The 21,779-nt window shown below is 38.1% G+C and overlaps 6 protein-coding genes across 9 annotated transcripts; 3 read left to right on the top strand and 3 right to left on the bottom strand.

The window, feature by feature from the left end:
- Window positions 1–103: 103 nt before the first annotated feature.
- Window positions 104–3,743, top strand: Mat89Ba (Maternal transcript 89Ba). The gene is made up of 4 exons (XM_962978.4): window positions 104–258; window positions 312–2,460; window positions 2,506–3,563; window positions 3,608–3,743. The coding sequence occupies exons 1-4, from the start codon at window positions 241–243 to the stop codon at window positions 3,728–3,730; spliced, it is 3,348 nt and encodes a 1,115-aa protein (XP_968071.1). The 5' UTR covers window positions 104–240; the 3' UTR covers window positions 3,731–3,743.
- On the bottom strand, window positions 3,728–4,205 carry bcn92. Its single transcript, XM_962900.4, has 3 exons — window positions 4,063–4,205; window positions 3,899–4,019; window positions 3,728–3,849 (listed from the first exon to the last, which is right to left on the bottom strand). Exons 1-3 carry the CDS (start codon window positions 4,137–4,139, stop codon window positions 3,781–3,783), a joined length of 267 nt encoding a protein of 88 aa, XP_967993.1. The 5' UTR covers window positions 4,140–4,205; the 3' UTR covers window positions 3,728–3,780.
- Window positions 4,206–4,262: 57 nt separating this feature from the next.
- On the top strand, window positions 4,263–6,588 carry Mettl3 (Methyltransferase like 3). The gene is made up of 3 exons (XM_962821.5): window positions 4,263–4,844; window positions 4,892–5,339; window positions 5,792–6,588. The coding sequence occupies exons 1-3, from the start codon at window positions 4,263–4,265 to the stop codon at window positions 6,382–6,384; spliced, it is 1,623 nt and encodes a 540-aa protein (XP_967914.2). The 3' UTR covers window positions 6,385–6,588.
- On the top strand, window positions 6,416–9,706 carry LOC656197 (uncharacterized protein). 3 transcript variants are annotated; one of them, XM_015981181.2, is made up of 9 exons: window positions 6,416–6,703; window positions 6,870–6,952; window positions 7,000–7,127; window positions 7,173–7,354; window positions 7,412–7,603; window positions 7,676–7,738; window positions 7,998–8,209; window positions 8,266–8,538; window positions 8,749–9,706. In XM_015981181.2, exons 1-9 carry the CDS (start codon window positions 6,640–6,642, stop codon window positions 8,827–8,829), a joined length of 1,278 nt encoding a protein of 425 aa, XP_015836667.1. In that variant the 5' UTR covers window positions 6,416–6,639; the 3' UTR covers window positions 8,830–9,706. The 3 variants fall into 3 exon arrangements, with proteins under 3 accessions (XP_015836667.1, XP_967833.1, XP_064211836.1); XM_064355766.1 differs by having other exon boundaries at window positions 6,694–6,813; XM_962740.4 differs by lacking the exon at window positions 7,676–7,738.
- Window positions 9,693–10,740, bottom strand: Dysb (Dysbindin). The gene is made up of 3 exons (XM_971075.4): window positions 10,150–10,740; window positions 9,937–10,098; window positions 9,693–9,839 (listed from the first exon to the last, which is right to left on the bottom strand). The coding sequence occupies exons 1-3, from the start codon at window positions 10,601–10,603 to the stop codon at window positions 9,745–9,747; spliced, it is 711 nt and encodes a 236-aa protein (XP_976168.1). The 5' UTR covers window positions 10,604–10,740; the 3' UTR covers window positions 9,693–9,744.
- Window positions 10,741–11,662: 922 nt separating this feature from the next.
- LOC103313546 (uncharacterized) lies at window positions 11,663–15,103 on the bottom strand. 2 transcript variants are annotated; one of them, XM_064355767.1, is made up of 6 exons: window positions 14,432–15,070; window positions 14,336–14,387; window positions 14,044–14,284; window positions 13,890–13,994; window positions 12,395–12,582; window positions 11,663–12,342 (listed from the first exon to the last, which is right to left on the bottom strand). In XM_064355767.1, exons 3-6 carry the CDS (start codon window positions 14,150–14,152, stop codon window positions 11,710–11,712), a joined length of 1,035 nt encoding a protein of 344 aa, XP_064211837.1. In that variant the 5' UTR covers window positions 14,153–14,284; window positions 14,336–14,387; window positions 14,432–15,070; the 3' UTR covers window positions 11,663–11,709. The 2 variants fall into 2 exon arrangements, with proteins under 2 accessions (XP_064211837.1, XP_008195270.1); XM_008197048.3 differs by having other exon boundaries at window positions 14,336–15,103.
- Window positions 15,104–21,779: the final 6,676 nt, after the last annotated feature.

Here is a 21,779-nt window from a genome sequence, read left to right on the forward strand (position 1 = left end):
TTAAGCCACAAAAAGTTACCAAAACTACCAACCGGGCACAAAACAAATCGGTAAAAGTGGTAATTTAATTCAAAAAAATTATTATAGTAGGTACTATGAGTCTACTATGTAGTTCCAGTGACCGCAAATAGTAGGTCTTCATGAACACGTGCATGTTTATAACCCCAAATAAAAAATTCTATTAATTTAAATATTGCCAGAAATCTATTGATAGTGTGGTTTATGTATTATTGATCCAAAATGAATTTGCTTGAAGAGGTGAGTAGTCCCCACCTGACGTTACGTCCTTCAAAACAAAATTTTTGCAAAAGGAAGAAGAATTCAGTCAAAACTCTTCTGAAGATAATTTCACAGACGAAGAATTAGCACAACAGCCCCCAAAAAAACGCAAGACAAAGAGTGACACTGACGGTAAACTGAAAAAAATAAAATACGAGGACATTACTTCAAAGCCCGAGAAGCCGAAAAATGAGCTTTACAAACCCCCCACCGTTGAGGAATTGAACGAATTGAAAGAAACGCAAAATTTGTACAATAACAACTTGTTTCGCCTACAAATCGAGGAGTTAATTAAGGAGGTTAAAATCAAGAATAAACACAGAAATGCCTTCAAAGATTGGTACCAGTCGTTTGAAAGTTTCCTAAACGAGTTGCCTGAATATAATGTTCAATTATCCGAAATTAAGCTCAAAAAGAAAAAGAAATTGTCCGAGATTGACAACTTTATTAGCGGAATTGCAAATGAGGCCCTTAAAAGTGACCAGGATTTCACCCTGAAGTTTACAAAACCTGAAAAAAGCGAAATTTTTGGCTTAGACGCGATCAATGCCTTGCCAGGCCCCAAACTACGCGTGAATATCAACCTGACAATGCCCCGAGAGTGTTTCAATGTTAAAGACTACCTAAATAATCGATATTTAGTGAAACGCTATTACTTTCTTGCCTATATTTTTTATCACCTGAAGGAAAAAAAACTGAGCGGTGATATTGACTGGACTTGGCAGCATACCAAGCTTTTGCCAGTGCTACGAATAAAACTGCACGAAAAAATCACAATTAAAATTTTCGCCACTCCTACTGATAATTACTTCAAGCTTTCGCGCTTTTTGCCGGACATTAACAACGTAAAAGTTGACGTTTTCAACGTGGGGGCTATTACAGAGGCCCCCACGATATACTACAACGCTTCGCTAGCGCATGATGCCACTCTCACTTTAAACAATTCGTTCATTCGTGAAACTTTAACCGAACTGACAAACGCCCAAGAAGCAGTTAAGTTGATTTATGTCTGGCTCGTTCAAAGGGGGCTCAACGAGGGACTGGGGGCCTTCACCGATGAACTAATACTTTACTTCATCGTTTACTTATTCACCAAAAAGAAAATCAACAAATACATGAGCTCGTATCAAATCGTTCGCAATTTTTGGAATTTTATCAGCGACTCTGATTTGAGTAAAACGCCCCTGAGTCTGAGTGATGACACAAAACCGGAGGTTTTAGACTCGTTTAAGGAAAATTACGACGTTGTTTTGTTGGATCGGAGTGGTTGTTACAACGTTGCGTCATTTCTCAATTTACAAGTTTATAAAAAAATCAAAAGTGAGTGCGAAATCGCGTTTAAACTCCTAGACGGAGGGATAAATTCGTTCCATTCGCTTTTTATCACGAAATTAACACTCGAGCTTCAGTACGATTTGATTCTGAACGTTAAAGTCGCAAAAATCGGCGAGAAAATGACCGACGATGAGCGGACGAAATTTTTGGGTCACCCGGAACTGTTCGTTATAAAATATATACAGGGTGTGTTAGAAAAGGGGTTAAACAAGCGCGCAACACTCATCGTTCCCATAGTAACAACACAAAGCCAAGTCGATAAAATCACCTTTGGGATTAACTTAGACCAAAGTAATGCGTTTCACATTTTGGAAAAAGGCCCAGCTCTTAATGACCCTCAAGAGCGGGAGTTTAAGGAATTTTGGGGCGATTTGGCCACTGATCGGCGTTTCAAGGACGGTTCTGTGTGTGTTGCTGTTTATTTCGAGACCCAAACAATCAAACAAAGGCGCGAAATAATTAAAACTATTGTTGATTGGGTCATTTGTAAAAAACTGGGCTTGGAGTATTCGCTTCATTACGACGAGTTTGAAGAGCTATTGGTTAATAAGAAAGTGACCGCCCCCTACCCCACCGCAACCAATGAGGATGGCTGTGTGCGAGCAATCGCAGCGAGTGACGAATTAGGCAAAAAATTGCGAAGTCTCGAAATGCCGTTGGCAATCACCGGAGTGCAGGGAATCACCGATGTTTTCAGTTTCACCGATGTATTCCCGCCAATTTCGACCAATTACAGGAGCGGAAGTTTAGTAACTCCGCCCCTGGAAAATAATATAGTCCTCAACGAGAAAAAACGCGGGATTGTGCCAAGATACGTCAAACCAATCGAGTGTGTCTTGCAATTAGGTAATTAACAATTGGTTAAACCACAGTTTGGTAATTAATTTACAGAACACAGCTCAAAATGGCCGAAGAACTTGACCGCCATTCGACATATGAAAACCGCCTTCTATTTAGAAATCGCCAAACAATTGGACAAGAAGCACAAGATCGTAGCAAGCGTCAAGCCGGAATTTCTCGACGTTTTGTACGAAGGTTACGTCTTCAGGTACCGTCTGTACCTGCCCCGGGAGGTGGGGCTTCTGAAGCGCGAGTCGACCAATAACGGCGTGACAACGTACAAGGACACGCCCATGAGCCGGGACATCGAATTGCAATTGGGGATTTTGCCACGTGTTACGGGCGCTCTTAAAGGCATCCAATCACAGTTTCCGAGCTTTGGACCTAGCACCGCCCTTATCAAACGGTGGCTAAGGTCACAACTCATTGACGACTACCACTTTCCCGACCACGTGATTAATTTACTCAACGCTTCGTTGTTTCTCAAGGGGGCTTCGGTGACCCCCCAAGTTGGCTTTTTGCGATTTTTGAAATTTGTTAGCGAGCTTCAGTGCGATATTCAGGCGGTTGTGGTCAATTTCAACAATGAGATTGCAAGTGAGACACTTGCAGAAATCGACTCGAAACTCCTCCAAAATCGCGAGGCTTTGCCCGATTTATTTATCGCAATGCCGTACGACGGCTGTGAGTCTGTTTTTACCAAAAGGGGGCCCTCGAAGTTGGTCTTGCGGAGGGTCAAACAACTGGCAAGTGAGTCTTTGAATTGTTTTGGGCAAATCATCAAAGGAGAGAGTTTTGGTTCAATTAAAAGCTTGTTTATTCCGAATCTTGAGGGGTACGATGTTATTATTCACTTGCGCCCCCTTTTGAACCCCGTACGACACGAACAAGTCACTGGGGACGAGTCCGAGGGGCAAATTGTTTTGGAGGAATTTAACAGAAACGAAAGCACGAAAATTCCAGTCACTGGCTTTAACCCAGTTCAGTTGTATTTGGCCGAACTGCGCAAACATTACGGCGATTTTGCCAATTTTTTCCACGATACGTACGGAGGTAATTTTATCGGGGTTTTGTGGATACCTAAAGCTTTGGAAAGTCGAGACTTCAAGGTGAGATTTTTAGATGTTTTTTGATTTATTACATTTATTTTTAGGTGTCTTATGCAAGCGGGAGGAAACTTGTGAATGGAAAATTGGAGCTGAACGTGGATGCGTTGATTGAAGACTTTTATATTGTGGGAAAAGGCTTAGTCAAGTCAATTGATAAGAAGAAATAAAAAATCAAACAATTACTCTTATTATTTCTAACCATTACAAACCTTACAAATTAGTTTTTTTGGGCCCTCACGTGCTCAATAACCAGTTTTTCGGTGCTATATAATTGACTTACGACCACCTGGAGATAATTACGTCAATTAACCCCTAAACGAATTAATTGTGAATACCTGTCTTTTAATTACATCTAAATTACGAACTCCTTCATCCATTTTTTGCCTAATCACGTCCTGGTCAGTCAATTGTCTATTTTCCCGAAAACTGTCCCTTATCTTCCTTAAGGCATAGTGTCTACAACCCCCAATGAAAAAATCGTTTGCAAAAACGCCCTTACCTGAAGTTATAAGCCGGAAACTTCTTCGACTCGCGAATCAGAGCTTTATACAACTGCAACGCCTGTCTTTTACTCATTTTGCCCCAATTTTACGAAACCGAAAGAACATAACCAAAGAGTTGAGGTTGTGTTAGTTAGCGTTAGCCGTAACCTCAAACATGTGTTAGTTGTGTTTTTTTGGCGGAAAATAGTCTTTTGAAATGTCGGACGCTTGGGAAGAGATCCAAGCTATCAAAAGCAAGCGGAACATCCTGCGCGAACGCCTGGAAAAGCGCAAGAAGGAGCGGCAGGACATCCTTGGTTCGAGTCTCAACTCGTCACCTGTGCACCTGTCCGACAGCCCCCATGCGGGTGGTGTTGGGGGCGAAGATGTTAAAAGACCAGAGGAGGGTGAAATCGATTTGGTGAAAATCGACCCAGAGCTGGAGAAAGAGTTGTTGAAGGCGCTGAGCGAAGTCACTCTTCAGATCCCCACAACTTCGACGGAATTGGTCGATTCGTTGAAATTGACTTTGAAGCGACATGCCTCACATAAGGAAGTTTGCAATTTGTTGCAAAAATTCTCAACTCAGAAGTTGATCACTATCAAGGATTTAGTCAAAGAGGGGAAGAACGTGGTCGAAGTGACTTTTATCGATGTGACTAAAGTTAACGCAATGATTGCGGAGTTTTTGCCTGAACGGGTGAGGGAATCCCTGAAGCGGAAGCGAAACGACTCGGAGAAAAACGAAGACGAAGAGAAGAGGAAAAAAGAGAAGAAGGAACCAAAAGCTGACATCATGGTAATTAACTGATTGATTCTGTCCTTTTAATTAATTAATTTCCCTAGTCTTTACTATCAATGCCCTCAACGAAAGAAAAAGAGAGTAAAAAACTGGGCGAAGAAATTCTAGATCTGTTGAGTAAACCAACGGCCAAAGAGCGTTCGCTGGCCGAGCGCTTCAGGTCTCAAGGGGGCAAACAACTGATGGAGTTTTGCCCCCATGGGACTCGCGCCGACTGCGAACGAAACGGAATCACAGACTGCAAAAAATTGCATTTTAAAAAAATCATACAAAAACACACTGACGAAGCTTTAGGGGATTGTTCCTTCCTTAACACTTGTTTCCACATGGACACTTGTAAATACGTCCACTATGAAGTCGATCGCTGTGGGCAAACGGAGGGCGTAGCCCCGGCCGCCACCGCCGTCTCAGTGGCCCCAAAAGAAAGCACTACCTTGTACCCCCCGCAGTGGGTGCAGTGCGACCTGCGCTATCTCGACATGACTGTCTTAGGTTTGTTTGTCGGTCTTAATAATATTTGCGTTTGGTCGTGACTTCCAAAATTTAAAATCTTGTGAAAAGCTGCCATAATACGTCAAATGAGCCCAGAATTCACTGGAACAAACCGTTTTGCTCTACGACTTTTAGCTTTTGAGTTATAAATTTTTTTGTTGTAGAATTAAAAATTCCTCTTGAAATGGCTACCTTCATTTTTCAGCTCAATTATGGCAAAACTATTCAAAAAAGTGGAACAATTTTGATGGAAATCAATGTAAAATAATCCGGGGAATCGATTGGTGACGAGAAAATCGCCAAATACCCAGTAGTTTTTAAGTTACGAATTTTTTTCATTTTATTTTTTTTTATTTTTTTTGCAATTATCTCGAAAACTGTCGGAGAACGATGATTTTTTTAAATAACTGTTTTTCCCCGACATTTCCGAAAATATTAATGGTTGAATTTAGGAAAATTCGCCGTGATAATGGCGGACCCCCCCTGGGACATCCACATGGAGCTGCCCTATGGGACCATGTCCGACGACGAGATGCGTCAGCTGGGGATCCCCCAGCTGCAAGACGAGGGCCTGATTTTCCTGTGGGTGACAGGCCGTGCCATGGAGCTGGGCCGCGAGTGCCTCCAATTGTGGGGCTACGAGCGCGTTGACGAAATAATCTGGGTGAAGACGAACCAATTGCAGCGCATTATCAGGACGGGGCGCACCGGCCATTGGCTGAACCACGGCAAGGAGCACTGTCTCGTGGGCATGAAGGGCAACCCCCAGAACCTCAACCGGGGACTAGACTCGGACGTGATCGTGGCCGAAGTGCGCGCCACGAGCCACAAACCGGACGAAATCTACGGAATGATCGAGCGACTCTCGCCCGGGACGCGCAAAATCGAGCTGTTCGGGCGCCCCCACAACATCCAGCCCAACTGGATCACTTTGGGGAACCAAGTGGACGGGATCAAGCTGGTCGACGCAGAACTGATCGAGAATTTCAAGAAACGCTACCCCACGGGGAACTGTATGGGGCCCCCCGGTGACACGACCCATTAATTTGTTTATGTTTTGGTGGAGTGGTGGCGACTTTTTGCCTTATTGACTGGTGGTTTAGTGTCTTTAATCGCGTGGAGTTGGGGGGGCATCAGCTGATTTTGACAGATGTCAGGTTTGACAAGATGGCGCTTGGAAGTTTTACGAGTTTTTAGACAAAGGATCGTTCGATTTAAGAGAAAAAGAATAAACAGTTTTGATTTGTTGCTTGTTGTGTATTATTGTTGATTAAAGACTGGTTTTTATTGATTGCGGAAAATGCTGACGCTCAACGTTGTTCCTGAACGTTCTTTGGGCTGTGAACAGTGGGAGTTTATTGTAGGTGGGTTTCCCTTTTCTCTATTATTTTTATTGCGCGTAACATGGTTGACATCGTTTTTGCGATGGGGCGATGTGACGGCCAACACTGAATGGAAATTTGACCCATTTTACGTAACGCTAATTGGTTGGCGACCTTCAAAATGTAATTTCGAATTTTCTCTTTTCAGGAATGCATTTTTCCCAGGCTATTGCAATTATTCAGTCCCAAGTGGGCAACATAAAGAATGTACAAGTCCTCTATAACGATACTGTAAGAAAGAGCGGCCCCAAACCACACACTCACTAACGATTTTTCAGAACCCTTTAGACATAGACCTCGTTCTTAATTTACCCCAGGACGGCATTAGATTATTTTTTGACCCCATTTCACAGCGGCTAAAAATAATCGAAATATACTGTATGAAATTAGTCAAGTTAAAATACTGGTAACGTTTTAGCCCTACGTTCTTTTTTCTCATTTGTTATTCCAGTAACCTCCCATTTAACTCGCCAGAAGTACTGCCATCAATCGAACAAATTGAACACTCATTCGGTGCCACTCATCCAGGAGTATATGATTCGGAGAAGGAGCTATTCATATTGAATTTTCGGGGACTTTCGTTCTATTTTCCAGTCGAATCAAAATTCCAGTCTGGAAACACCCATAATCTGGGTAAGCCGGTCCGGGGTAATATCCAGTGTCAAGTTTATTTGTTACGTGAAATAACAGGTTCTCTCCAATTCCCCCCAGGGAGTTCCCCGCTAGTGTCACGCATGACGATTTACTACGGCTCAAATATCGAGCAGGCCTGCGCCCCCGAACTGCCCCTGTCTTGTTACCACGGCCAATTGTACCTCCAAAAGGCCGAAATTTTGAGGGGCGAGTGCTACACCAGAGGAGTCAAGCTCAGCCTCCTTGCAGGTGTGTGTCAAACTAATCACGAAAATTGATTCTCTGGATGAATTATTGTAAACGGAATGTTCAATATTTTAGTTAACCGCACGGTTATTACCAATAAGAACAAATTAATTAGGCCGGTAAAAGAGATGAGGTTTAGTAAGTTTCAAACGATTTCGCGCTTTTTTCTTTATTATAACAAGGGGGACTGAAATATTAGGAGCATATGACAATTTTTTTTAATTAATTCTCAAAAATAATAAGCCGAAGAAATAAACTCATATTTTTTTTGTACGTAAATCGCCGCCTATTTTAGTCCTCTCTGATTCTAACGCTCTAATTTTGTGTTGTGTTAACCCTTTATTTTAACGCTTGACCCGCAAAAGTTGAATCATCGTTTGAATTAAGCCTATTTTAGGCTCAAACAACCGTCGAATGGACTCAAAAATCCAATTCGACCGTGAGATCCTCTTGGGGCACACGGCCCAAGACGTGGCCACGGCTTTAGGGGCCCCCAATGAAGTCTTCTATAAAAGTGAGGACAAAATGCGGATTCACACCCCCAACGCCCTGCGTCGCGACGCCGACACTAAGAGCGACTATTTCTTCAATTATTTCACGTTGGGATTGGTAATAGTTTCCTTTCCCGTGTAGGTGTCCCATACTTGATTTTTTTTCTCATCAAGGACGTCCTGTTCGATGCCCGTTCGCATTTGGTGAAAAAATTGGTCATGCATACGAATTATCCAGGCCATTACAATTTCAACATTTACATGAGATGCGAATTTAAGTTGGCGCTGAATGGCGCCGATATCGACGCCTACTGCCATTGGGACGATATCTGTAAACAACTGACGCCAAGTGAACGACCGGTTGTCTTAAATAGGGCTAGCTCCACTAATACGACCAATCCGTTCGGGAGCACCTTGTGCTATGGCTATCAGGATATCATCTTCGAGGTCAGTGGCAAAAAAATACTTATCAGGATAAATATTCTAACAAAATTATGTTGGTCAAAGTGGAACTTAAAAAATTGATATTCTGGAAAAATGCTTTACTAACTTTATATTGTTTCATATACAGGGTGATTCAAGAGCAAGAATAAAACATTAAAATATTAATAGTTTACAGCGCCTGATAGATAATTTTTGAGTTGTTCTTTTGTTTAGGTGATGCCCAACAACCTGATCGCCTCCTTGAGCGTGTACGGTGATGGAAGGCCGTACCAGAGCGAATCAGAGCATGCGTGACAGAGGCTCTCTGCCACTTACCTCATTCTGGCAAACAGGTACTGGCAACCGTAAGAATCTAATCCCCTACATCCCTAGTATACAACATGTACAGTTAACGTCAATATCTAGTAACGGATTTATAGCTTAATTGTAAGGTTAATTACTCTAGTTAATTGAAAAAATTAACCAAAAAAAATTCAAAAGTGTGATGAAAACCAAAAAAATTCAATAAATGAAAAAATTGGTAAAAAAATTGCAAGCCCTGGCTAGTATAATTAGCTTTGTGAAATTGTGAGCTTAAAGAGCGCAGGGTGATGTGTTCAATTTCGTTTTTGCCATTTGGAAGTTTCCCTGTAAATATATTTCAACTTTTGTCCACACAATAATAATGGTTTCAAAACCAAAGAAAAATGTAAAAAGTTTTTATAGGACGTTGCGTTTCAGTTTGTGAGCGTTTTTATTAAGCAATAAGTGTGTAGTAATTTATGTTTAATTTATGTAACGGATCACCTGAGCGGTATTTAATTTGCGCATTACTGCAGTAATGTTTTTCCAATTCAGTTTGTACATTATTGTATCAATAAATATTACCGTAAGTTAGTCATACTGATCTGGTTTGTTGCTTCTTTTCGAAATCAACGGCCGGACTTGCATTCGGTGCATTTGTTTCGTGATATGACGCCAGTACATCGGGGATTCCCACAGGTCTCCCGACACGCATGCAAGTCCGCCGTTCGTGTGACCAACTGTTTATATTTATTTATGTGATTACGCTCTTGAGACAGTATATTTTTATATTTAATCATAATCATTTCAGATCTCATAAGGCTTTAGTTTTAAAACAAAATAAAAATGTGATTCATGTCATTTATACAAATAAAAAACTTCAAAAACCCGTTTATTAACAATTATTCAAAATATAAATCTATTGCACTATTTCGACAAGAATTGGTCCAACTCACTTTCGTCAAAATCCACCTGGATTTCCTCAAGTAAGGCACTTGGCTGCTTCTTTGGAAGATCTAACTCTGCGAAAAAAGCACCATAAATCGCTGGTCGAAGTTGCCGACACTGACTGTGACTTAATCAGTGTCGCCAACTTTATTTCAAAATCAAAGGACGTACTGGGGATGGTGCCCGAGTTTTTGTAAATCTCTAAGTCGCTCTTGAAGGCCTCGTGAAACACTTGTTGCCGCTCCTCTAGTTCTTTCTTCTTTTTCAAGTCAAATTCTGCAACTGCTTTCTCGTGTTTTTCCTTAAGAGAGGCCTCAAACGCCTTCAAAGACTCTACAAGAGCGAATTAACGCGCATAAAATCAAACAACAGGGCGTAAAATACCCTCTTTCCGCACTTTGTACTGTTGCAAATGATACCGGTGTTGTTTTTTCATATTCTCGAACTCGACAGTTTCGATCAAGTCCTCCAACTGCACCAGTTCCTCCTCAACTTCCCTAAAGCTATCGTAAAGTTTCTCGATTTGTTTTGTACAATTAACAAGGTTTAGATTTAAGTTCGAGTGCGCCAACAGGTGTGTCATCACACTTAAGCTCTTCTTATCGCGTTCGATTTTGTTGGTGATTTTGGCGATTTCCGTCGCCGCTTCTTCGGCCTTTTTGGCATTTTGTTCACTTTGGTTGTGTAAAGCTTGCCACTCGGCTTGGTAATGACTCAAAATCTCGCTGCCAGCGTTCGAATTTACCTCGCACTGCACGTGTCCCCTGTCGCTATTTGTACTGAATAAAGGTACGGTTTTGGTGACATTTAACAGCTTATCTTTGATTGACGACAACATTTCGTCGGTGATCCCCCGATTTCATCGTCTGAAAGGTGGCTTGAGCTGGAAAAGTAAACAAAAACGATGTTTACGGCGCCCACACAAGTTTGACAGCTATCAGGTGTTTTTGACGTTGTCAATGTCATCGGCCGCCAGCATCGCCAACTTGTACATTCCCAAAGGCGGCAAGTTCAACATACATTTAATGGTTAAAACTGTGTAGAAACCTAAAAAGAATTCTGTTTCTCCCAAGTAAACAAGTGAATAAGGCCTAAAATCCTTCAAAAACCAAATAATTCAAAGTTAACTAGATGAGAATCGTTTAAAAACAATTATACAAACTCATCAGTTAACTACAAATTTTTTGAGATAAGTTAAATATTATCGTTTATTTTTTTTATAATTTAAGAAGTAAGTCATCCAAGGATTCAACGCTAAAGTTTGAAGTTATGTTTCTCCTATACGTTCATCTCTTTTTCTCTCAAAACAAAAGGTATTTTCCTTTTATTAGGATGTGCTCCTACGTTTACAATTTGGCGGTCTTACGTACATTTACCTTTTGCCGCATTATTTTCTTATTTCTGTCAGTTTTATGCTCCGCTTTACGTTTATACGTCTATGTGTTCTCTGAATCTCATATTTGTTGTTTCACTTACCTTTTCTACACTTTTTTTTATAGAAAAATTGTTACCGTGATCCGGGTTCGAACACCCGACCTCCCCCGTCGTAAGTGGCGCTTATACCACTGAGCCACCAGGCCCCAGATACTGACCGTCTTTCCATAAGCTATGAAGTGTAATGTTGGTTGCTTCAAAAAGTTTTTCAGGCTAATTATTACTCATGGACCACTCTGTATAAATGTAGGAACGCTGACGACAAAGACTTTCGTCTGTAATTTATTTACGAATCGACTGAGACCGTTTTAATAATTTTTTAGTCCAGAAATTGAAAGCATTTTGCGGTATTTTTGAAAAGTTTTTTGATTTTGGAAAATTTGCTAGTTTCTTCGTGTGTCCACCCCTTTAGGGTGGTTTTCGAAGGTCATTCTCGGGGAAAACAACCAAATAATAGCCCAGCAACATTTTACTTCCTACTATTTATTGCTTAACAATTAGGTTAAAAAATTATTCGGGCGAGTTCGCGTACTGCTCAGCCGCTTGCCTCTCCAACTCTTGGTAAAAATTCTCGTTCGAGTTGCTGTACTGCTCCAAGGCTTGTATTTCCAACTCTTCGGAAATACTCGTCGAGACTTGGTGCTCCTCCCCTTCCACCTGGTTCTCGCTTTCGGAGGCGATAGTAACCGGTGAAGCCCCGAAAAGTCGGTTAACCACCGGACTTTGTGCAACCCAACTGGACGTAAAAACCTGCGTGGGGTAATAACTCCACCGTTGGACAGCCGGCGAGTAAAAATACGCTTGTTGCACGCAAGGGTGGACACTAGCCCGCGTATTGCGCTGAACTGAATCCACTTGACTTGGCTTATAATGCCTGGCTTGCTTCCCGTCTTCTTGCCCCGCTTTCTGGTTCAAAATCGTGTAGTTTGTGAAGCTTTCCTGGCTAGTTGACGACGTTTCGTCCTTGTTATTGTGATCGCATTTGAACGAAGATAAAAGCTTGCGACTGGGCGATAGACCTTGGAGCACCTCCGAGTATAAAATTTCAGTTGAGATTGGCTCGCTTGGAGGTGGAGGCTCGTTGCTACTACTCATAAACTTTGCTATCGAATTAATCTGGTCCTTAAATGAGGTTGACAGTTGCTGCAAATAAGTGCGACGTTTATTCTGTTTCTGGTTTTTGGACTAATTACACCTCCAATTGGTCAAAATCTTTGGTAAGGGAGATGTGCCGGAACCACTCGTAGTCATACCCTGTCTCATTGTCGAAAAGAAACACGTTGCTCATCGGGGACGTAAAGAAATTAACTATGATTTGCTCGTTTTTAATGCGGGGTTCACCGATTTGGTAAAAATCGCTGTTCCAGATATTTTTAACTCTGTCTGAAAAAACACGATACAGGGACCGGTCGCTTCGCCAAAAATCGCAACTTCTAATCAAATAAAATTCGCGAAATTTTTTAAACCCGACTGGATATTGATAATTCATAATTTTACGGTACTTTTTTACAAAAAAATACTAGGAATGAGTCTTTATTGACCATTAAAAAAATAATCTGTTTTACCTAAAATAATTTTGAAGTAAGCAAATAATTTCAAGAGGCTGCGAATACAGTTTAAGATACAAGAAAAAAGTTTTACCGGTGGTCAAGTGACGAAAAGTTAATTTCTACCTAAACTATAAAAGATATAAATATAAAAAATGGACTTTTTTATAGCACATTTAATTCTCTACGACTTTGTTTCTTACACTTTTTTTTGTATCTTCAACCGTATTCCCAGCGTTTTGATAAATATGCGACGGTGCGCAAAGATCTATCGCTTAGAATTATCAATTTGCGTTCCACCTTATATTTTTGCGAACGCTGCGAATACGGTTGAAAATACAAAAAATGTATAAGGAAGAAAGTTGTAGAGAATTAAATTTCCTACAAAAAAGTCCGCGACACCATATTTCCATTTTCAACGATTTAGGTATAAATTAACTTCGAATACTTGACCACCGACAAAATGAAGCAAATCCGCCACTTGAGCGTCTTCGAACACATTTGGGGCCCAAATGGTTGAAGATAGAAATATGGTCTCGCAGACTTTTTTGTAGGAAATTTAATTCTCTACAACTTTCTTCCTAACATTTTTCATGCACCTGTAACCGTATTCGCAGCGTTTTGAAAAAATGGGGCAAAGTGCAAATTGGTGAAAGTTTGAAATTTTTTAAAAAATAGTTTACGATTAAATTTTTGCATTATGTTTATGTCTTACTATTGAGAATTTAAGGCTCTATCTGCTTGTATTTTTTTGTTTGATATGTGCAAACTGTTACACAAATACAACCATTTTTTCAAATTCTTTGTTTTGAAATGGAACAACTATGCTCTCTGGCGACACAAACGGAACTATCGAGGACGGGAACATTTTATTTGAATGTCATTTCCTGTCCTAACCTTTAGATATCCGTAGAAAAAACATAAGTTTTATTCGAAATTAATTCTGAAAAAAACTACCCCAAAAAATAGGAAGTTATAATACGACAGAGTAGAGTTTTAAATTAATTTAAATTGAACCAATTCCGATTTTTTTAATATGGAAATACTGGGCTTTAAGAAAAAAATTGCGAGAAAAATTATTCAAAATCTCAAATTTCGCCAGTTTTAAGTAACCAGAAGTGACAATTTTTTGTCGGAAAGAACCTTCGGTGATTTGTATTTTCAAAATCTTGTCTTCGAAGCCTTTGACGTTGAGCAACGGCGATTCATACCGTCTGTCAACTCTGTAAAAATCATCTTCAGGCTGTTCTATAAGCGAAACTTGTCTTATTTGGCGCCAGACTTCCCTGCAACTTACTCAAGAACCACTTGTACAGCTCCCTCACTTCGGGCATCTCCCAGGCTTCCGTCGGTTCTCCACTCTGTGCGAGTGTTTCATTAAGGGCACTGTTCGCAGCGTATGACATTTCCCTCGACTCATTGTAGACGCAATTCACATACTGAGCCAATCTGCTCTTCGGAATCGCCTCTCTGACGGTGCGAGGCCGAAATCGATGCAACTTCTGACTTTGCAGGACCTTTTCAGTCAAGTGCAAATCCTGCCAACCAACGGTTATTCCCCCAGTGTTTGCCCACAGGCTGGCTCTTACCAAGTTACACGCGTGGAATGCCGTTGGCACGCTTGCCCAGGTTCTATCGGCACTGAAAGAAACGCTCTCATATGCCTCTTTCAGACGTTCCCTTACGTTCATGTCAACATGTGAAAGTTGTCAAGGAAAAATGCGATTCGATTTTTCGTCAACAACGACTGCCTTCTTGTACGCGAGCTTTCAGGTGTTTTGTTACTCAGTTTTGCGCGATATTTGATCAAGTACTACAATTTGGCGGCTTTTTACCTTCAAAGCTTCGGAATTTTGAGACCGGATTAAACGAAATTCAAATTTTTTGAGAAAATTTTAATTGACGAAAATGACGCATGTCATGCAATGCAAATAATCTTGTCTGTGTATAAATAAAGCAAAGGTTTTCGCTAACGTTGTGTTTCACAAAAGCACTTTTTCTACAGAACGGTGCTGTGTAACAGGCTATTTCTGTCCGAAAAAGCTCGGAAAAAGGAAAAGAGGGAATGCTGGAGGATTCTAAACGAGACAAGTTCTCCCTTCTGTATTATCACTCGAAAAGTTATTTCTCTTTCCACGAAGTTCTTACAACTTTTTAGTGGATTTTGTCGAGTGATCGATATCAAGAAAACGCTGATATATTCTTAGTCAGCGCTTCTCTAATCATAATCATAATCAATTCTGTTCTCAAAAAACTGAACCAGTTACCGATTATCATTCTTTAGCACGCATTATTTAACATGCAAATTCTTTGGAATAATTTTTTATCTGATCTAATGAACTAATGAGGCGTAAAGAAAAACCATTTTTTAAACTAAGCAGAATATTGATTTTTACATACGAGTATGTGCATACATTTAAAATGTATAAATGAGTTTCCAATGGAAAAATCTTTATAATTCCACATCAGTCATTACGGCTTTTCTTTACTTTTTAGTTACAATTTTTTTAATAAAAAACGAATTATTTTGTCATAGACATTAATTACGTTAAGATAATGGGATTTGAGAGTGAAATTCGCCTTGTCTTTCACCAAATTTTACAAAATAGTGTGATTTTTTTGGTAAAAGAGTATGCTCTAAAAATTTTTATTCTTCGACACTGTCAAAATTTCGGATTTTTCTCCTGTATAAGACAGTTTTGACAACTGTTTGGCATTTCTCAATACGAAACGTCAGATTATTTTTAACAGATTTTAAGCAATTTTAAGCCTTATTGAGTCTAACTCGAAGAATAAAATGTTGTATTCAACTTGTTTTCGTGTAAATCGGTTCATTTATTTCACCTCGTGGATGGTAAACCACTCGTGAAATAAAACGTCCGATTTACACTCAAACTCGTCGAATAAATAACTATAATCCAATGATTTTTTAAGAAGTTATTAAAGTTACACAGTATATTTTCATAAATTACATTTCAAATATCTGAAGTTAAAAAAAAAACTTTAGAATAACAAATAAACGCAATTTCAAAAAAAATCGACAATAACTGAAAAGAAAAGAGTAACAAATAAAGACGGTTTGAAAAAAATAAAAAATTATAAAAATAAAAAAGATTTATCACCATTTTTGGGGTAACTTTTCAAGATTATCATTCCAAAAAAAAGTTGAAAAACTAGGTATAGGTTTTTTTTAAACCTATTGATTAAAATTTGTTAGAACCACTTAACTTAAAAAATGTCTAAACTAACGCTCTTATAAACTTTTTTCTGTGAAAATAACAAGAAAACTAGTTAGTGTTTTAGTTAGAGATTACACTTTGTCTTGAATTCTAGTTTTCGTATCAAGTTTGATTTATTAAATTGGATTTGTAAGTAAAAGTAAAAATAGCAGAAAAACCTACACAGGTTTTTCCTCATAAACCATAATCGTGGCGAGTTTTAAAGCCTGATTTTACAGAACAATAAGCAAATTTGTCTTTTCCCTTGATGCATAATTAGTAAAAACCGGATGTGTAATTAACACGGGAGTTATAACTTAATAACATCCTGTGTTTTTACCACGGACATCCGAAAGATAAGTTGCTGATAATGATAAATTTTATTAAGGAACGAGGCAAAACTTTGCTGTTTTTCCCCAAATGCTTCGTAAACATTTCCTTGATTCACATCATTTCCCATACAGATCGAAAAATCACGTAAAGACCTCCCGTCAGCATCGCTTAAACCGCTGACAAAATCAGATCGGTCACAGCTGCTGGAGGTTTATCGTATCTGGGGTCCACGTCCTGAACCCCTCTCACTTTGCTGAGCCCGACTTTGTCGCACTTAAACTAGACTAGCATGCAAAACCCCAATGCGAAAGCCTAATTAAACTCCTTTCTGTTGGATTTCCTGCCAAACCTAGAAGCGAACGCATCGAAATTGCCTTCCGGAGAAAAGGTCGCCGAATCGAAACTTTATTCCCCAGCCTAGGGTATGTAATCTCCGAGCGAGAGGGAACACGTTGAACAGCCTGAACATGTTCACCACACAAGCCTCCCCTTTTTCCGGGTACCTTGCCGAGAAAAATTCGGTTATCAGCAGCGCAAATTGCCTCCCCGGAACTTGGATGAAATTTCCAGAGGGTTTGGTGGCCCTCGAGCTTTCGCCTCCGATAATAACACGAATTACCCTCAGGGGTGTGCATTTTTAAGACACACGACTAAAAACTCTATTATTTTTTCATTTGGAGAATAAAAAATCGTCAAAAATTTTCAAGGAAATAGTCATAATAAAGGGTTGGCGTAGCTTGAAGGGGACTCACTTATTCATCAAAGTCACAATTAAATCGATGAAATAATAATGGAGTGGTTATTTTTAACGAGCAGTTTTGTAAAAGCGAGTAGACTTCAATGCTACATATTTAATTTAGAAGAAAACTTTAATTTTCACTTTGTAGCTCACACCGCTCCTTTTAATTTATTTAAGTCACTTGATGGCTCGATGAGAGCAAATAACTTGATAATAATTATATTATCGGTCGGTTTATATTAGCTGTTTCAAAACTATAAAAACGCCAAAGTCGCATTTTACCGAATTATTTTTTGAAATAGCATTGATAAAATTGTAAAATAGTTATTAATAATTAGATCTCGCATTGAAAGTATAAATTACATTAGCTATTACTTTTTTGAAGTTAGTTTTGAGAGAAAATTTTATAGTTTTGAAATAGCTAATACAGGAGCCCAATTTTGTTAAAGGAAATGCGACAGAGATCATATCCCTTGTGGAAGTGTGAAAAATCAATGTCCAACATTTTTCCTATATTTTAACTTAAAGATTCACACATTTCAGAAAAAAAAAAACAAAAATTACTCGTAATTTTATTACTGACAAGCGGTTATTTAATTACTGATCGGACAGAGCCATAAAAGTGCGTTTTATGGACGCTACTAAAAGTAGGTGAAACAATGCAGTTGAACGTAATTCGTTTCATATTTCTCCAACTATGACTGAAATTCAATTCTGTGATAATACTCATTGCTGGATAGAACTTTCGAGCCCGAATGAGGTTACAGAAACCATAGCAATTGCTTTCAACTCGATTTTTTAACTTTCAAAAGAGTAAAAGTCGATTCAAATGGATGAAGGAAGGCAAGAACCTGCTTATAATTCCAAATTTATTCCCAAAGTAACGGTTATTTTACGTATCAGTTTTAGATCGCAAAAATCGTAAAAATGATGTAATTTAATTGATTTTATTAGCTTTTTCTGTTCAAGTGTGCAGGAACTTTAACTATTTTTTGGGCATACGGCAGATGTTTTAAGAGAACCTTTTCAAAAAAAGCTGTCACAAGAGACATGGGTGTGAAAAAAATACCTTTCAAAAAATAGTGTTGTTTAGTTTTAAAAGTAATCCCGAAAGATTCTCAATTGGGTTTAAATCAGGTCAACAAGCTGGTTATTTGATGAAGCTGTGCCTTTGAAATATTGAAATTAAATTGATATTGCAAAATATACAACCAGGAAAAATCGACCAGTCTTTTTTTTCAATCGACCAAACGTTTTTTCATTCAGCAAATAATTATTATTGCTATAATAATTTTTGCGTGGTCCTAATTCACAGAAATAATCAAGTTTTGTAATATTAAACTATATTTTCATATTTTTCTCTAGTATGGTAGGTAGATGTTAAACTATCTCTTTATCAATTCTTTTGAGTAGATAAAATAGCACTTTAGCAGCAAAGGCAGATAAATCTTAAATGTATTTTATTCAAATTTCAACATATTAATTTGATGGCTATACCTGCTTATACACGACGATAAAGACTGTCGATATACTCGTGAAATAAGCCACATGATAGAGAGTATCATCTTGTATAATAAACAACTATTATTTTATTGATGTTAAAAATTTTTATAACGCTTATTTCTGTATGACTATACTTTTTTGAGATATACTTTAATAAGAAATACTACTGTATAGAAATATGTATATGGCAGTGGATTTTTGCATAATATGTATAAGTACCTGAATTCACTCAAAAATAATCGAGAAAAATTATTAAGCAATTCTTTGTCTCTTTTTTTAATAAAATAAAAGATTTTATTAACCCTTGATGATTATGACTATGATCGACATGTCTGAATCATCCTGTATAAGTGGTTACTCAGCGCATTTAACTTTAATGACAATAACAACATCAATCAATGTAACTTTTCAACTTTCAAAACTTTTTTCCCGTCCTGATGGAAATGTGAAAGTCGTGCCAAGTAGAGCGGCGCCTAATTACCGGTTAATGCCGGCAGTTAACATTAACGCGTCCATAAAACCGTAAAATCGATAGACTTGAAGATAAAACGCCGTGCATATTTACACTCCTCGTTAGTATTCAGTCAGAGTTGGAAGAAAACATCTGGAAACGATCCAGAATCCGAACCCAAAATAAAACTGAAATGAAGAGACTCTACAAACGCCAGGCTCCGATCAATACTTTCTGAGAGTCTGAAAAAAACAAGTCGCCCTTGGACGATCAAGAAAACGGTTAAGTTGATTAAATCCGGTTCATGCAATTAACCGCAAGCCCATTTCAACTAATCAATAATTCATTAGCCCAAACGTCAGTAACTAAGCCCGAATTTCGGTCCGGTTAACACCAACAACGTTCGAATCGAGTTGGCGTGGAGTGGGTACGACCCATAAAACAAGCGCGCATCAAAATGGTATTTTATGGCATGATGATATTAGCCCGAACAAAGAAACACAGTTATATGGGCCTGACGTCAAGCGTTGCCATAGTAACGTGTTTCACAATGCGGCATCTCTCTCGCACGAGTACCAGGCAACGCCTACTCGTTTTATTATTTCTGATTTTTCGGACTTGTATAAATATTTATTTTTAAATGGTTCTGCGGGAGGTAGGGGGTTTATGGCTGAGGGTGGAGGAGGGGGAGGGGAGGCGTGAACTCGGCACACTGCATAGAATAAATTACGAGGACGGGTCCAAGTTTAAGGGGAGTGGGGTTGTATAGTATACATTTCCCAGCGACAGCGCGATTTCTTCGAGTTTTATGGTCGGGCTGTACTTTGCGCTGAGAGAGATGGAGAGAGCCATTAGGCGCTTGTTTCACCAAAGCCAACTAGAATTTTTGATTAACGGCACTCGTAGCAATGCGGGTTGTGGGTAAAAATTTTGATCAATAGCGGGACGGAACCTATAAATTGGGTTCTTATACTTGTCTGAACTGGAATGAAATATTACCTTCGAATTTGTCGTGTGAAACGGTTCATAACTTGTCGCGTTTTACACAGCTTTTTTGATAACGATTATCATTTTTCCCGAGATACGGGATTCTATTTTTAGACGACCTCGTATTCAGCATAATCATATAATATCATGCTCTGGAGTTACGATAAGATAAAGTAGAAATAGCTATTTACGCGCAAAATAAAATTATAGAGCAATAAGAAATTTAATTACAGAACTCTTTACGATATCTGAAGAACGTTGTAATTGTAGTTGCGTAGTTGTTTTTTTTTATAAAATCTGTCTTTTACTTTAATAAAAAAATATATATAATAAAGATAAAAGATAAATTTATGTGAAATAACATAGAAAAATATTTGCTATAACAAAAAACTCGATACTATTACTATCTAAAACATTGCTACTATAGCACAATTCTACAGTTAGTTACAACAGGTCAAGGCGTACCATGATGTTTGTTTCATAATTTTTATAAAGAATACAACGTTACCGTTGTGTACAATACAACATTTTTTCTATAGCAGGAAAACAGTTATTGTCAATTCATTAAAATTAAAATCTTGGAATTTGTAAATTTAATAAAATAAAATAAAGTCAAAACATTTTATCGACCCTTCGGTTAAAGTGCTGTTTTTTCTACTCAAAAGAGTTGATAAAGAAATCGTTTAATATCTGCTACAGAAAAAATAATAAACTTGTTATTTTAAAAACCAAACAGTTTGATGCTCGATTTTTCGTGAAGTTCGTGAAATTTTATCGATTTTCTTGACGTCTTGAAAACTTTTCTTTATACAGCAGTTTTGCACGAAAACGGACACTCTCAAAACTGCGATATTTCAATTACTGTCTGTTTTTAAGAAACATTTAACAGCAGTAATTAAAATAGAAGAATGTATGAGTGGGCATATAATCAAGTTTAAAAAGAAATAAATTATTATCTATGTCACAAAAACCTTTAAGCAATACACAGTTTAAAGTTTACAACAGTGATATTATAAATTATTTTCAAACAGTAAAAGTTTATAATACAGTTCAATTATTTACTTATTATCACCTAAATATTTAGTTTGAGTTCATTAAAATTTACAATGGAATCGTCTATACTGCATCTACATATTTAATCTTGTCTTGTAACTGAAATAGCAACGCGTGAACTGTATAATTTAAAGCGAATCATTTTTAATTACAGTTACGTTTCTATAAGTAGATTGCTAGTTATTAAATCTGCATACAAAGTCAACTTCTTATAGTTATTATTATCCTATTAATACTATCATTGATTTAATTATGAATAATGATAGTATCTAATTAGATGCTCAGAGAGTCCAAGGACAATTTTTTATTGCCCAGTTAAAATGAGTTATTAATTAACTTAAACAGTTCCACAGTAGCATGGGAACGTAATTAATAAAAAAAGAAGAGCGTTTTAAACATAAATTGGTAGCTTCATTTTCTTGAAACAATAATAAGTTGAAGCGGACTAATGAAAAAATTTTGGAGGTGTACAGGGTGATTCAAAAATGTCTTGGCTAATGATAGATGTAACAAAAAATAATTGTTTCAGTTTTTTTAAATTTATTAGCAGATATACCTATTGAAAAAAACATATTGAACAAACTAGCAAATCCAACAACACTGAAAAAAAGATACGGTTACGTAGAAAAAACGTTTTTTTCCAACACTTTTGAACCATTTGTATATTTTGGCAGTGTGGCACTAAAGTGTAACTTGTGAGGTTTAAGGCAGTTTTATTACTGTTTCCCAATGTAATAAATAAAAGAGAC

The sequence above is a fragment of the Tribolium castaneum genome, chromosome 3 (assembly GCF_031307605.1).
Source record: "Tribolium castaneum strain GA2 chromosome 3, icTriCast1.1, whole genome shotgun sequence".
Taxonomy (NCBI): domain Eukaryota; kingdom Metazoa; phylum Arthropoda; class Insecta; order Coleoptera; family Tenebrionidae; genus Tribolium; species Tribolium castaneum.

Bases quoted from the DNA above. Each gene is read 5' to 3' on its own strand.
- Mat89Ba (XM_962978.4), top strand. The intron at 2,461-2,505 runs GTAATTAACAAT...ATTAATTTACAG, and splicing joins CGAGTGTGTCTTGCAATTAG to AACACAGCTCAAAATGGCCG. The intron at 3,564-3,607 runs GTGAGATTTTTA...ATTTATTTTTAG, and splicing joins TGGAAAGTCGAGACTTCAAG to GTGTCTTATGCAAGCGGGAG.
- bcn92 (XM_962900.4), bottom strand. From the start codon at position 4,139: ATGAGTAAAAGACAGGCGTTGCAGTTGTATAAAGCTCTGATTCGCGAG. The intron at 4,020-4,062 runs GTAAGGGCGTTT...TGGGGGTTGTAG, and splicing joins TTTCCGGCTTATAACTTCAG to ACACTATGCCTTAAGGAAGA. The intron at 3,850-3,898 runs GTATTCACAATT...AATTATCTCCAG, and splicing joins TAGATGTAATTAAAAGACAG to GTGGTCGTAAGTCAATTATA.
- Mettl3 (XM_962821.5), top strand. From the start codon at position 4,263: ATGTCGGACGCTTGGGAAGAGATCCAAGCTATCAAAAGCAAGCGGAAC. The intron at 4,845-4,891 runs GTAATTAACTGA...TAATTTCCCTAG, and splicing joins AACCAAAAGCTGACATCATG to TCTTTACTATCAATGCCCTC. The intron at 5,340-5,791 runs GTTTGTTTGTCG...GGTTGAATTTAG, and splicing joins TCTCGACATGACTGTCTTAG to GAAAATTCGCCGTGATAATG.
- LOC656197 (XM_015981181.2), top strand. From the start codon at position 6,640: ATGCTGACGCTCAACGTTGTTCCTGAACGTTCTTTGGGCTGTGAACAG. The intron at 6,704-6,869 runs GTGGGTTTCCCT...TTCTCTTTTCAG, and splicing joins ACAGTGGGAGTTTATTGTAG to GAATGCATTTTTCCCAGGCT. The intron at 8,539-8,748 runs GTCAGTGGCAAA...TCTTTTGTTTAG, and splicing joins ATCAGGATATCATCTTCGAG to GTGATGCCCAACAACCTGAT.
- Dysb (XM_971075.4), bottom strand. From the start codon at position 10,603: ATGTTGTCGTCAATCAAAGATAAGCTGTTAAATGTCACCAAAACCGTA. The intron at 10,099-10,149 runs GTATTTTACGCC...TCGCTCTTGTAG, and splicing joins GTACAAAGTGCGGAAAGAGG to AGTCTTTGAAGGCGTTTGAG. The intron at 9,840-9,936 runs GTACGTCCTTTG...CTTTTTTCGCAG, and splicing joins AAACTCGGGCACCATCCCCA to AGTTAGATCTTCCAAAGAAG.
- LOC103313546 (XM_008197048.3), bottom strand. From the start codon at position 14,437: ATGAACGTAAGGGAACGTCTGAAAGAGGCATATGAGAGCGTTTCTTTC. The intron at 13,995-14,043 runs GTAAGTTGCAGG...TTTCGCTTATAG, and splicing joins GCTGTACAAGTGGTTCTTGA to AACAGCCTGAAGATGATTTT. The intron at 12,583-13,889 runs GTTCTTTCCGAC...GTGTTTTTTCAG, and splicing joins GAAAATACAAATCACCGAAG to ACAGAGTTAAAAATATCTGG.